This window comes from Capsicum annuum, chromosome 12, assembly GCF_002878395.1.
Source record: "Capsicum annuum cultivar UCD-10X-F1 chromosome 12, UCD10Xv1.1, whole genome shotgun sequence".
Classification (NCBI taxonomy): Eukaryota; Viridiplantae; Streptophyta; class Magnoliopsida; order Solanales; family Solanaceae; genus Capsicum; species Capsicum annuum.
In genome coordinates this window covers 95,257,994-95,273,626 of record NC_061122.1, presented here as the reverse complement: position 1 = coordinate 95,273,626, position 15,633 = coordinate 95,257,994, and the positions used below count along the sequence as shown (strand labels likewise).

Below are 15,633 nucleotides of genomic sequence, written 5' to 3'. Positions count from 1 at the left end.
ATTTTCTTTGAGAATTTCATCTTTGGGCATCTTGGTATATTCATTAATCGTATACCGCACATCAAAATTATTAGATGGAATAGTTGATTCCTGACCTTGAACCAATTAAGAGGGAATAAATAATCATAATTTACTGGTCTAATGCATACAAGTGCTATTGTATGCTACATATCATATTTCAGACCAACACATGAAGCTTTGTTCTCATTAGTAATAGTTTAACTATTTATCAAAGACATTTAATGCTAAATCATCATCATCAAGATGAATTGTCTTGATTACATAATCTGAAAGTTATGCTCTTAACTTAATTTTATTGAGCAAGCAACATTTATGAATGTCAAACGGCAGGTTGACAATAAATGTACATGTGATCATCTTATATCGATGCATCTTAATAGATCACATAACAGGTGAATTGGCCCATATTCACCTTTTATACTTTTCAGATTTAAGGAATTCAATCCCAACATTAGTTGGTCCAACCAACTTATCATGAGAACAAGCGGCATAAACAATTCTCGAAGAATCTTCTAGTTCTTCAATACATGTCTAATACTCAATATGCACACCTTAAAGATGTCACAATCGTTCACATCAATTTATGAATTTTTATTTTAGTAAACTCCAAGTTTACCATGACATGTACTTTTTTCTTTAATAAATTTCAGATTTACTATTACATGTATAAATTTCAGATTTACTACTTTAGAAGTAGATTTCAAAATAACTTTTCTCAATTATTCTGCCTCATTCGGAGGTGAGTTGTGATACTATTACAATCAAGTGCACGTTTGCATCAATAAGGTTCTCATTCCCCAGGAATGGAATATAATTGTGCCTTGAGCATATCAAATTATGATAGCTTATAACCTCTTTCATGATATTGCTACTTCAGGTGTAAATTGAGGCATAAATATGATAGAGAGAATTTCTCTATATTGCTACCACATCACTTCAAGAATGGAGCAAATTGTCATCTTTTAGACTTATCATATATTGCTACTACATTCACTTCTTGGAATGGAGCATATTCAATGGACAAGTTTCATGACTTTTCATCAAAAACACATTATTTTGCCTTAGCCATCATAATATCATCAATATGATGCATTGAGACTGAAACTCAACGTCTTACCCATAAAAGTCGTCTTAGGCATAAATCAATGGGACTTGAACCCAACATATTATCATCCCTTTTGATAATATTGTTCTTGAGAAATAAATTTAAAACATAAATGGTTCCAAACCAATTATTTTTCCTCAAATCCAACAATAATTATATCATTAGTAGCAAAAGACAAATAACATAAGAAATTACCAACTTTGAAATTACCTTTAGATTTATAATCTCATCTTGTTTAGCAGAGTCTCGTGCAGATAACATGTTATAGAATATAAAAAAAGAACAAGAAGAAAAATAAATAGAGAGAGAAGGGGGGACTTTTTTATTTCTCTTGATGGATGAGAGATCATAAGATTGAGAATACAATGAACAAAACCTCTCTATTTAAGGGGGAAATTTATTTCTAGTCTGAGTAAAAGACAAATGCTTCAAATCCTAATAGATATCAAAGTAGATCTTGATAGATCTTCATAGACATACACCAAATGTAAATACATTTATAACAGTTATTCCTTTGATAAATCAAAAGGATTTTATTATGTTCTTCCAATACTAATCTTAATATTAAATGACTAAACAAAGTGTATTTACTCAAATTTATATTTTCAAAGCATAATTAATAAGGCTAATTTGGTAAAATAAACCCCTAACTAATATATTCTTAATGGGTGTGTCAAGTCAATAGGGTCAACTAATATGAAACGGAGGGAGTACTATCATATCTCGATTATAGTCATTGACCACAGTTAATCTATAAATGCAACATTGAAGTCCATTATCATCAAATAGAAAAGAATACAACTCTAGAATTTGGAAATATTCAGTGTTCAACTTGCTGATTGCCCAGCAAGCACTGATGAATGAAAGTGTTTAGACCACAGGAGTCAACAATGGTTTGTGAAGAAAATGAGCTTCCAAGTTTTCAATAACAAGGTCCGCCATGGCCATGCAAGTTTCTACTGTATCACTTGCAGCATGGGACAATAGAACAACATTCTCAAGTCCGAACAGTTGTTCAGGAACCTCTGGTTCTGTCTTATAAACATCAAAACCAGCCCCGTTGATACGACCTTCAATCAGTGCAGCTACAAGTTCAGATTCATCTACATGTGCACCTCGTCCTATGTTGATTAAGATGCCCTTTGGACCTAATGCATCAAGCACTTTGCGGTTGACAATGTCTCGGGTTTCTTCAGTCAAAGCGCATGCAACAATAAGGATTTCAGAATTTGCAGCCAAATCGACCACAGTAGAGTAGTATTTGTAGTTTAAGTTAGGTTTCTTGGATCTGGAGTGGTAACTAATGGGGCATCCAAAAGCTTCAGCTCTCTTTGCTATTGCTGAACCAATTCTGCCCAACCCAATTATGCCAACCAATTTACCACTGAACTGAAAAAACGAGCAGTCATTTTTTGTTCAAAGTGGAAACAAACGACCAAAAAAAAAAAAAGAGAAGAATTCAGCACTAGATTTTAAAAAAGAAAGACCCATCTAATGGAAGTTCAGTTGTGGTACTGTTTTACATACTTTGAGGCCTTGAGACGATATATCCATACTATTTCAAGACTCATACAGTATCATAAAAGCTGCAAAGAAACTCCTATAAGTACGGGCACTCTCTTTTTTTTCCAATAAAGTTCCCAGCATGCTCTGAGGTGTGTTATTGCAAAAAGGGACAATGGAAGGGTTGGCCTGACATCCTTCAAAAAGTGTGATACAAACACCATGTATTCCACATAGATGAGTTAAAACTACGTCTTCGCTCACAAAAAATTTGCCTTCTCACACTTGATCCTTATACTAGACATTGGCATCTAGTTGTAAGGCCCCTAGCATCCCTAGGCAAATCTTGAAACCTCCGCATATAAGTCGCCTCTCAAAGAGTAGCAGAATATTTAGCTAACTATACGCTACTTGATTAGATCTTAATTTGCAATTCTCACTTCTCGGTGCTCCTTTCGTTGAGCGTGTACACCAATATAAGGGAATCTAATTCCAGCACAAAAATAGTGTATCCATGACCGATACATCAAGCTGATCCATCCAACCATTGCAGCATAGGCTTCAGCAAGGTTATTGCTACTGCACTTTAGTAGGAATAGCAAAACCAATTATCATCTTCCCTGTAAAGTCTCTAATAATTCCACTGATTCCTGCTTTTCCACTAGATAGTGGGAAACTTCCATCTGAATTGACTTTAACATTGCCTTGATCCGGTAATTGCCACAACACAGTAGTGGATCTTGGCATTGGTTTCAGTTTCTCTGTCAATTCACAGATTTTACTCCAATTGACATCCAGGTCACAGTGAGGGAAGGCCAGGTTAGTAGCTCTTCTAAGAATTCCAGAAGCTTGATGCTTCATACTACTATATGCCAGCTTCTCTGTTTCTCCATATTTATAAGAGCAAATACCTAGCCAAATTTCCTAGCAGATCACCAAAGGAGTAATCAGCACCAACATTTTATGAACTCTGTTTCTCAGCTTGACTTTAAACCATTTTCTGAGCAGTCTCCTAGTGGAGTGATCCGATGAACTATTCCCCAAGGAGCTCCAAAAAGTTTCCACAAGTAAATAGCAGGTTCGCTTTCCACAAAAACATTTTGAATTGATTCTTTAGATGGCACTGCACAACAGTAGCATATTGCTACAATATGATTGTCAAATTTGGCCAGGATGTCATCAAGGCAGTTTTCCCTGCACCATCCTCCATACCAGAAAGGTGATTTTGAATGGTAATTTCTCGTGCCAATAAGAAAACTGTCGTCTTGTCCTTGCTGTCTTAATGTTGATCCAAGCAGCATAATCAGTGTGGTCAGATCTTTTAATGTCAATAGCGTTCTTGTTGTACATTTTGTGATTCTACTATAATTGGCCAAATGAATAATCAGCAGAAGGTAATCTATTCAATCTAGATCAAATTGATACACGAAAAAACACCAATAACATCATTCATGATTCATGTTGCTAATTCATATTTCATCTCATGAAAATTGAAATGGGAGACATAGACTTCAACAATCGGGAGTAAACATTTCAATTCCCAAAATCCAGACATAATAGTGACAATATAAATAAATTAATAAAATTCCAGAATTGGCATTATTCATTTAGACTCAAGTACAAAATCAACACTTATATCAATAAAGAATTACCAGAAAAGCAAGGTCCCAAATAAGGGAAAGCACATTACCAATGTATATGGTGGCTGTCCTAAAACAATTGCCAATGTTCAATTTCTGAGAGCCAAATAAGTTTACTTGGCAAACAATTTTCCAAGCATATTTTTATATATCTACATGGCCAAAAAGATTAATCTTTTAACTTCTTTTTTTTTTTTTGAGAAAGAAGATCTTTTAACTTTTCGATTGTGAAGTAACTTAAAATTTTGTGTGTAAGCCCATTTACCCCGCTAGATTGTGATGTCTTTGTCCTAATACTGCTGTATTTAAGCTATCGTGAATATATTTGGGGGCTCTTTCCCTATGTTGAATTCTATAGACTTTTGTTTACTTCACAGAGTTCAGTTAGGATTGAACAGTGAATCTTTATGGATCATTTTCTGAGTATGTTATGAGTTCACCAAGGTTCATATTTAAGTATATCCCCTGTTATAACAAAAGAAATGGGAAGATGATTCATCATATCATAACCATGTTCAACTTTTGTACACTAGTGGGTTCACTTACAGCTTGTTTGGACTGTCCATACAAATTGTTCCATAATATATCATATTGTATTGTAATGTATTGTTTTGATGAATACAACATTTGAATTGATTGTATTGTTTTCCATCATTTCATAATGCCACACACCAGCAATACGAAGAATAGACTTATAACAAGAAAAAGTAACTTGCATTGGTGGAGTTATTGTAAAAAAAAGTGGGTAAAGAAAAAAAATAAGATAACGACGCGATTATACAAATTCGGTCGTTACATGAAATAATAGTTTTGGTCGTCGTTACAAGCTGTTAAATTATTGTGACATTTCATTTCCTTTTCTTTAAATCTATTAATGAATATAATCCAACACTTAGTTTGCAGAATCATTGAATATTGCTTAACTAGTCAGAAAGTGTAATCACATACAAAGATGAACTACACCTTATAGAGTCACAACCTAAAATCATACCTTGTTATAGAGTTGTTCCAACACTTTGAGTAGAAGAAATCTTCACAACATCTTCCATGGAACTTGAGAGAAGGAAGAAAGAGAAACTTTTACTTGTCTGTATTTGTATTTGTTTTTCAAGGAGAGGAAAAGTTACGTTGTTCCTCTTCAAAGAACTCTTTTATAAACCCAAAGGAACAAAACTTATCAAATAGTTTTGTTTCTTCCTCTTTTTTCTAATTAAAATATATATCTAATTATATATCATTTATCTATTTATCTCTTAATATGGATCCAGGTTGACCCACATGGGTGACCTAATCCAATTTCCTTCATCTATGATCGTGGTATTTGGCCAGCTGTCTAATTCTATAGGCAACTTGCTACCTTCCACTAGTATAAGTAACCTAAATCCTCATCAACCATAGTTCTCAACCCATTTAATTGAGAACTAGCCCACAACCTTGGGTCGTGTCGTTTTGTTTCTTCAACTTCTTTTTTTCATATATCAATAAAATAAGAGCCCTTTTGCCGTGTCTCTTTGAAATTTATCGGAAATTAGCTTGTATTTCGCCCTTATTCTTCAATAGAAAAACAGTTTCAGCAGACACCAGCGGCATAATACCACCGGCGACCGGTAGGTACACTTCCCACTTCTCTCTCTCCCCCTCTTTCTTGGCTTCCCTATCTCGCACCCTTTCTTCACTGCCAGTGCTCTCATCTCACCGGTGGTCTGGGTTTCTGCCGTTGCTATTACCAGTGAAGGAAAGAGCGGAAGCAGCGCCGGCGGCACGAGAGAATCTCCGACATCAGGCCTTGAAACACAAGACCAGATTTGAGTCGGCAACTCTCAGACAACCTTCCGAAGAATTTTCCGGCAACCAATTTCTACCCCAATTTGACGGCTTCCGGCATAGCAAGCAAGAGCTGAATACTTGATTTACATATCCCGATGACTTCTAACTTTGAATTTTGTTAGAATTAAAATTTTATTATATCGCACTATTTTCAGTTTCTTCGTTGCTAGAATCTGTTGTTCTTGTTATCTGGTTGAACTTTGCTCTCTGAGGGTGACTTTTCCGTTTTTGGCTGCTGTCGTTGAATATTTTCTGCCGCTTGCGTTAGTAGTGGTTGGGGTGGTTAATGGTGGAATAGGGTCATGTCCTGGGGGGGGCGAGGATGGGGTCGGGGCCAGGTATTGGGTTAACTTTGAGGGGCGGTAAGCGAGGTAATAGGGGAGGGGAGTCGAGAGATGATAGGTTGAGGATAGGATCGTAGAAAATAGGGACCCAGCAAGGTAAGTCGATTGAGCTGGTAAAGATTCTTAGGAAGAGAAAGATTAACATTGCATGTGTCCAGGAGACCAAATGGGTAGGTTCTAAGGCTAGGGATGTGGATGGGTACAAGTTGTGGTACTCAGGTAGTGAGAGGCGTAAGAATGGAGTAGGTATCTTAGTAGACGAAGAGCTTAGGGACCAAGTAGTGGAGGTGAATAGGGTTAGTGATAGGGTGATGATTATTAAGTTGGTCATTGGGGGGTTTGCGCTGAGAGTCTGTAGTGCTTACACGCCGCAGGTGGGCCTGGGCGAGGAGGAGAAGAGGAGATTTTGGGAGGTTTTGGATGAGGTGGTGCGAGGCGTTCCTAGCTCAGAGAAGATCGTTATAGGAGGGGACTTCAATGGGCATATGCCTGTTGATTATGACGATGTGCATAGAGGCTTTGGTTTTGGGGATAGAAATGATGAGGGAGCGGCTCTTTTAGATTTTACGAGGGCCTTTGGGTTGGTGGTTGTGAATTCCTGCTTTCCGAAGAAGGAGGAGCATCTGGTTACTTTTCGTAGTAGGTTGGCCAAGACTCAGATTGATTTTTTGCTGCTTAAGAAGGGGGATAGATCTCTGTGTAAGGACTGTAAGGTCATCCCGAGTGAGAACCTTGCGACCCAGCACTTCTGGTGATGGACTTGGTTATTAAGAGGGGCAAAAAGAGTAGGGGTGGGGAGGGCAGGCCTAGATTTAGGTGGGGTGGCCTGATTCCGGTCAGTACTTTGGAGATAGGGGCAAGGTTGGAGGGGATGGGGGCGTGGGAGTGTAGAGGGAACATGGATAGCATGTGGGATAGGGCTGCAGGTTGCATCAAAGAGGCGGTTAGAGAGGTTTTGGGTGTCTCGAAGGGTGGGTCTCGCCGGCATCGGTTGGATTGGTGGTGGAATAAAGAAGTCAAGAATAAGGTGGAGAGGAAGAAGGCGGCTTACACCAAGTTGGTTGAGAGTAAGAAGTATAAGTTAGCCAGAAAGGAGGCTAAGTTAGCAGTTACGACGGCTAAGACAATAGCTTTTGAGAGATTATATCTGGGATTAGAGGAGAGAGGCGGGGAAAAGAGGTTGTTTAGGCTTGCTAAAGCTAGGGAGCGTAAGGGTCGGGATCTGGACCAAATGAAGTGTATTAAGGGAGAGGATGGTAGAGTGGTGGTAGAGGACGTGCTTATTAAGAAGAGGTGGCAGTCGTATTTTCATAAGCTCTTGAATGACGAGGGGAACGAAGGCATTGTGTTAGAGGAGTTGGAGCATACCGAGGAATCTCGCGATTTCGGCTTTTGCCTGTGTTTTAAGGTGGATGAGGTATGTAAAGTTATTCGCAAGATGCGAAGGGGTAGGGCGACGGGGCCCGATGAGATTCTGGTGGACTTTTGGAAGTTTACGAGCAGGGCAGGGTTGAGGTGGCTCACCAATTTGTTCAACAACATTTTTAAGTCCGCTAAAATGCCCGAGGCGTGGAGATGGAGCACGATGATTCCTTTATATAAGAACAAGGGTGACATTTAGAGTTGCAACAACTACCGTGGTATTAAGTTGTTGAGTCACACGATGAAGATTTGGGAGAGGGTGGTGGAGCAGAGATTGAGGAAGGTAGTGTTTATTTTGGAGAATCAATTTGGATTTATGCCTAGTCGCTTGACGACGGAGGCAATTCACCTTGTGCGGAGGTTGGTAGAGCAGTATCGAGAGAGGAAAAGGAATCTGCACATGGTGTTTATCGACTTGGAGAAGGCGTATGACAAAGTCCCTAGAGAAGTTCTTTGGAAATGCTTGGAGGTAAAGGGGGTACCAGTAGCGTATATACGAACGATTAAGGACATGTATAAGATGGCGAAGACTCGAGTAAGGATGGTGGGAGGAGATTCCGAGCATTTCCCGGTCTTGACAGGGTTGCACCAGGGATCGACTCTTAGTCTGTTTTTATTCGTCTTGGTGATGGATGTGTTGACGCAAAGTATTCAAGGAGAGGTGCCTTGGTGTATGCTTTTTACGGATGATGTAGTGTTGATTGATAAGTCGTGAGGTGTTAATGATAAGTTGGAGGTTCGGAGACAAACCCTAGAATCTAAAGGATTCAGATTGAGTAGAACCAAGACAGCGTACTTAGAGTGCAAGTTTAGTGACTCGAGGCGAGAGGAAGAGGAGGTAGTGAAGTTGGATTCGCAAGTGGTTTGTAAGAAGGATAGTTTTAGGTATCTTGGGTCTATGATTCAGGAGGATGGAGAGATTGATGTGGATGTCTCTCGCCGTATTGGGGCAGGTTAGATGAAATGGAGGCTTGCTTCGGGGATTTTATGTGATAAGAAGGTGCCCCTCAAGCTCAAAGGCAAATTCTATAAAGCTACGATCCGGCCGGCTATGTTGTATGGGGCGGAGTGTTGGCCTGTTAAGAACTCTCACGTCTAAAAGTTAAAGGTGGTGGAAATGAGGATGTTCCGTTGGATGTATGGATTCACGAGGGCTGATAGGGTTAGGAATGAGATTATTCGGAAGAAGGTAGGAGTGACATCGGTGGAAGATAAGATACGGGAAGTGAGGTTGAGATGGTTTGGTCATGTGATGAGAAGGGGCACGGATGCCCCTGTTTGTAGGTGTGAGAGGTTGGCCTTGGATGGTTTTAAGCGGGGGAAGGGTATACTGAAGAAGTACCGGAGAGAAGTAATTAGACGTGATATAGAGCAGTTACAACTTTCTGAGTACATGACCCTTGATAGGAAAGTATGGAGGAAAAACATTAGGGTAGAGGGCTAAGGTGGGTGGTCGAGTCATAGTCTGTAGTTAGAAGGGTTTGGTGTAGCTTGGTTGGTAGGTCTAGGGGTGGGGGAGAGGGGTCCATTGTCTGTTTGTGTACTTTATTGTTGTGTTATTTTATTCCTGTTGCACGCTTTTGACGTTTTTATCCTTTGTCCTTTTGTCTTGAGCCGGGGGTCTATCGGAAACGGCCTCTCTACTTCCCCGGAGGTAGTGGTATGGACTGCGTACATTTTACCCTCCCCAAACCCCACTAGGTAGGAATAGACTGGGTTTGCTGTTGTTGTTGTTGTAATCGCTCAATCCCAAACTAGTTGAGGTTGATTATATAAATTCTTAGTATCCATTTTGCTACATTCAGATCCTTAATATTTAAACAAATTCATCATTTAATAAACTACTTACACTTTCATCATTATGAATTAAATATGCCTCAATCTCGAATTAATTGGCCTAAGATATGAATTTTCAATATCCATCTCATCAAGTTCCCATTGAACTAAGATCCACAGAAGGAAAAACACTTTCCATTTATTGGTTATTAGTGGTATCCCATCTTTGTTCAAGCCCTTAAGGGTCATTTGGTAATGTGAGATGAGATAGGCAAGGATATCTCGTGGAATTATCATATCCCACCTACATAGATAGTAATCCCACCATTTTGTACATAGTGAGATAAAAATAATTCCAGAACTAATTAATACACATAAGTTCTATTGTGGATTATTATCCTTATGCAAACGACCGCTTAATATCAGGGTAATCAAGTCTTGCAATTAGTTATGCTTTGGAAAACTCACACATGCAAAATTGTTTTCTCTGTCGATTTCTTACAAAACATTTGAAAAATATAGTAAAACCAACAACTCACCTTCGTTGTCAACTCAAAATCACCATTTTTCCACAAGCCATGTTTCACAAACCCATCAGCAACACAAATCCTCCTCAGAGTAGCCAATGTCAATCCAATCGCTGTATCAGCCACATCATCGGTAAGCACATCGGGAGTGTTGGTAACTCTAATTCCTCTCTCTTTGCACTTTGCCAAATCAATCTTATCCAAACCTACACTGTAAGATGATACGATTTCCAAATTTGGCAATGCGTTAATGAGGTCAGAATCAGCACCAACGAATGCGTTACCTACAACAGCTCGGATGGAGTGACTGTTGTGAGTAGAGAACTGGGACTTGGAGGAAGATTCCCAGTATTTGAAGAGGCTGAAACGGTTGTTGAGTTGTTGTTCTAGGTAGGATGACATTGGACATGTCAGCAATACTCCTATTTTCTCCATAGTGATTGGGAGTGGAGGCGTTGGATAGGAATTGGCTTTTGGGAAATAAAAAGTTAAATTTAGGTTTCACTGAATGAGGTGATTTGGCTTCTTATTTTATTTTTACTCCTACTCTCAAATTACTTGCTTTTTTGCGCAACTTACTTAAATGTTAGACTAGATGAATTGTTTTAGCATTCCTGCGGTTTCGAATTAGTTGATCTTATTATTAAAAATATTTATTTCACTTTAGTTGTTAAAATTATAAATTTAAGACTATTATATATATATATATATATATATATATATATATATATATATATATATATATATTTCATTCTATCATTAGTATTAAGTTCATCTATTCTCTCAATCTCAAAATAGTTTACCCTCTTAATAAAAATATTTGCTTCAATTTAATTGTTTCATTTATGAAATCAAGAGAATTTTATGATGTTCTTCAACGATTATTCCCATTATTAAACATAGAGTGTATATACTCACATTTATACTTTCAAATGATCAAATCATAATTAATAAGACTAATTTGGTAAAATAAACACCTAATTAATATTTTCTTAAAGAGTGTGACAAGTCAATAAGGATCAACTATATTTTAAAATATGGAGAGTACATTTTTCGAAAGTATTGATAATAAATAATTTTATATTTTCAAAATTATCATTAAACTTGAAACTTTACTTTTTCTTCTCTTTTCTAGATTACTACTACTATAAGCACAACTCTATGCACACTAACACATTACTACTCCATCTTTTCTTGCTGCACGCATGAAATAGAGTAATTGTACCAAATTTTTATGTTTAATTATTGCATTGATTATTGAACTTTAATATTCAAATAAGGATAAACAAGTAAAATACACCTCTAATTATTGATTTCTTAATGGACGTGTCAACATCATAAAGGTCAATTAATCCGAAACGGAGGGTGTACTTCCTCCATTTAATTTTATGTGTTGCCATTTCTTTTTAGATCTGTTCCAAAAAGAATATCATGTTTCCTTATTTGATAACTATTTGAAGACACAGTTTCACTTTTATCCTTATTGATCCCACTTATAATGTCTCATCTAATTAAAGACAGTAGTACTATATCCTTTAACAAAGGATAATTTAGGAGTAAATATCACCAAGTCTTTTTTTATTTCTTAAACTCTGTGTCCGATCAAAGTATGTCACATAAAATGGGACAGATGAAGTAATTAATATAGGTATATGTAACGATCTGAAAATTTGATGAAATATGTGAAATTTGTGATATTTTGTGATTTGACTATTTTATCCCTTCCTGTAGTTGCACCGGAGTATTTTTGGGGTGTGGAGTTCATTGACACGATTTCCGATGCATTTGGGTGCCTTTTGTGCAATATTGTGATTTTTTTAGGCTTCGAGAGCCTTATTTTAGACTTATGTGGATATCTTTGATTCGTACGGTGGATGGATGAAAGGACTGGGCCAGCAACTCAGGAATATCAATTGTAGGCTAGGCAGATATTTGGTTCGTGTCCCGATACACCCGAGCTCATTTCGACCCGTTGGTCAGAAAGTTGGAAAATTAAAAATACGAGTTTGGGACCCATATTTGATCGAAACGACCTCGGATGGAAAATTTAACTTTACCAACGCGTTCGAAATGTCAATTTTAGGGTGGTAGCATATTTGGTGCGATTTTACGGATTTTAACTCTCATTTCGATCCTCAATTTAAAAAATTGTGATTTCGAATTTTGGGGGTCAACTTTGTGAAAATGACATTTTTCTTAAATTATGAGACGATCCGTAGCATCGAATTTAGTGTAGTTACATAGTTTGTTTGCATATATCGGACTCCAAACAAATCCCCAACAACCCATTGAATTCCATTTTTGGACTTAAAAATTTGATGTAAAAAAAATCTGCAATATAAAAACAGTTTTTCCCCTCTTTTTTGCCTATATTGCCTGTTCTTTCACCTTTCCTCTTGAGAGTTAAACCCTAAAATAATGTGAGTGCTTAAAAATGAAGCTTGTGGGAGCTTGAGAAGCTAGATTAACATCTATTTCTTGATTGTATTATGGATTTAAGGTGAGATTTCATCCTTTTCTACTCTAATGCCTTGGTTAATTTCTTAAAACACCAAAAATGATAGACTTGATTTTAAACCCCAATTTCATTTCTTTTTACTTGAATAATATTTTAATCTTATAATTACTAGTTTTTCATGAATTTAACCTTCAAAACAACTTCAATTCATGATTTTAACGCGAATTTCAAAGATTTTATCCGGTAAAGCTCAAAAATGGTTTTTCTTCAATTTGAACCTTATTTTTAACCCGATTTAACTTGAATTTTTAGCTGTAGATTCCTAAAACTATGGAGAAAACATTTGGAATAAAATTTATATTTTTACCCTTCTTTTTTGAAAAATTATTTTGGGGGTCCATTTTGACCTCGAACCAAAAGTAGTCAATATGAATATCGTTGATTGTGTTTTGACGCATAGATTCTATATTTCTTGATTTTAGTTGATTTTGGGATCGTTCTTGGAAAATAATATTGTGGGTTCGAAATATAGCAGACCAGTTTCGACATTCGAGGTAGGTTATGACTTAACTCTTTCAAACTGGGTGGGTAGTAATGATGGTACAAAATACATGTTAAGGGTGAAAAATAATCATAAAAATGGCTATCTATGTGTTATGCTCGTGTGGGGCCTATGTGTGACGTAATTGTTGAAATTGAGATATTATGTTATATGTGTGACCGTGTGGGGTCCTATGTGATATTGAAAGCCTTGAATATATGTGAATAATTGTATTGTGTTGTTGAAATAGCTATGTGGTACCATTGGTGTATTGTGATATATTCATACTTGTTGGCATATGAAATATGTAGAAATTCATGGATGGTGGAATTAATAAATAGATATTGGCTCATGTGATTGTAGAAATATATTATTATGATTGGTTGTGGAAATACCTCATCTGGTTGGTTGTGGAAATACTCATTATGATGATTGTGGACATTGCATTATCATCCTCATGGCATCATACACATAATTTCATTTGTTTGTTGTATGTTTGGTATATGCTTATTGTTGTGTTGTTTGTCATACTTATGTACTCTGGAAATATTGGAAATATTCAAAACTCTAGAAATATTGAAAATATCAGATTTTATAAGCCCCCCTCCTGAGGAATGTACCGTAGAGAAGATATTGATACATGGATTGTAATGGGTTGATGGCCCTCCCATGGGTCCCACATTATGAGGCTTGCCTCCATGGGTGTATACAGGGATTGTGCGACTAATCCGGAGGTTGTGCTATGACCTTGTGCATCATCATCATCATATACATTGGACTTGCTTTATTATATTTATGTTGTGCTTGTATTGCCCTATTAATTTGTCATCTATCTTTTTATTCTATATCTTGACTTGTTAATGTCTCATTGTTCTATCTTCCTTTATTTGTACATAATGATCTTGATTAAACATATTCCTCTTTTGTTCTACTTGTTATGATATTGTGTTTAACTGAATCCCTATCTAGTGTGTTGTTAAATCATATATGGATATTGTAGTACTGTTAGTACAAGAAGTATGGGCTATCGTTGTGGGATATTGATAACGCTCAATCTACAGCTCTCGTGGGAGTGTAAAGCGGTCGTTAGCAAATATAGAACCCAACCTGGGTTGGGTATCGATCCCACAGAGAATAGCTTGGCCAACAAGCAAGAGAAATTACTAGACTTTTAGTGCAAGTCTCGTAGGAAAGGGGGGATTGTAGTATGTAACCAAAACAAGAATGTAAGAACTGAAAATAGCAAAATAAAGAGAGATTGTCACGTGTGTTGTAAACAATGAGAATTGAGGCGTTGGGGTTATGTCCACCTTCTGAGGTATACGTCTCTATTGGCTATGAGTGTGTAGAGTCTTGACATGTAATTGCTTATAGAGAATTGTAGTCGATGGTAAATCCAAGCGTCTCTCGACCTAAACAAGGACTATTTCACTTTAACTCTCTCGAGCTTAAAGCGTGACTAACGGTACGAATTCTCCAAGAAGTTAGTCCAGGTACGGCACTAGCTTTTTAATAGGAAAGGGTGTCCTACTACCTTGACATTATCTCTTTTCCAGACAAATAACTTTTCTCTCGAACAAGTCAGATGTTAGACTGGCGTTGGTCTATGCGTCTTCTTTTCTAGACAAATAACCTTTCTCTCGAACAGGTTAGATGTTAGAATGGCGTGTTCTTGTGTTTGAACCGCAAAGAATGTAGATTTAAGATGAAGAGAATAATGATATAAGCAATATACTTGTCTTGAACTCACAAACTCATAGCTATAGATAGTAACTCATTCGGCTTCCATAACCCCAACTAAGAGATTTAGTTACCCATGAATGCGAAGGATATCACGTTTTGCATGGTGGATGGCGTGAATAGTAGGTGTTTGGCGTGTGGTTTTAGTGATTCCGTAGCAAGTAACGATTCTCTTGTTGTGGAATTTAAGAGTAGAAGAATGAAGAATTGAGAATGGGTTGTAGGAAGATGTCTTAATTGTAAGGAGATGAATGAATTGTCAGAATGTCTCCTCCCCCTCCAAAATCTCTAACATGATAGGGTATTTATAATACTCCTATCCTACTCCTACTAAACTAATAAAATAAATAACCAAATCCTAATATACTAATGAAATCCTTGACCCAATTGTACTAGGGTAAGGTTACAAAATTATAATCCAAATAGAATGATGAAACACATAACCTAATTGCACTAGGTTAATGTATTATGGCAAAAATCCAGCTTTGTGTCTGTAAGTCCCAAAGTCTTCAGAAATGCTGTTTTAGCCCGGGACAGATTTTCCATGCAGCAGATTTAGTCCTTTATGCGTCCAGCTCCTTTCCATCTCGTTTGTGAGCTTTCTTTTGCGTCAAGTAAGCCATAAATTGCTGTATTTTGCATCATTTATACCTGAAACTTTCCTAATCACATTTGTTAGCTCATTTACAGGAAAAAGGACTAAAAGTGTACGAAATAGATAATTAGTTC

At 37.1% G+C, this 15,633-nt stretch overlaps 1 protein-coding gene across 1 annotated transcript; it reads right to left on the bottom strand.

Moving 5' to 3' along the window:
- Positions 1-1,878: 1,878 nt before the first annotated feature.
- LOC107850772 (hydroxyphenylpyruvate reductase) lies at positions 1,879-10,772 on the bottom strand. The gene is made up of 2 exons (XM_016695519.2): positions 10,178-10,772; positions 1,879-2,515 (listed from the first exon to the last, which is right to left on the bottom strand). The coding sequence occupies exons 1-2, from the start codon at positions 10,598-10,600 to the stop codon at positions 1,997-1,999; spliced, it is 942 nt and encodes a 313-aa protein (XP_016551005.1). The 5' UTR covers positions 10,601-10,772; the 3' UTR covers positions 1,879-1,996.
- Between the last annotated feature and the right edge of the window lie 4,861 nt (positions 10,773-15,633).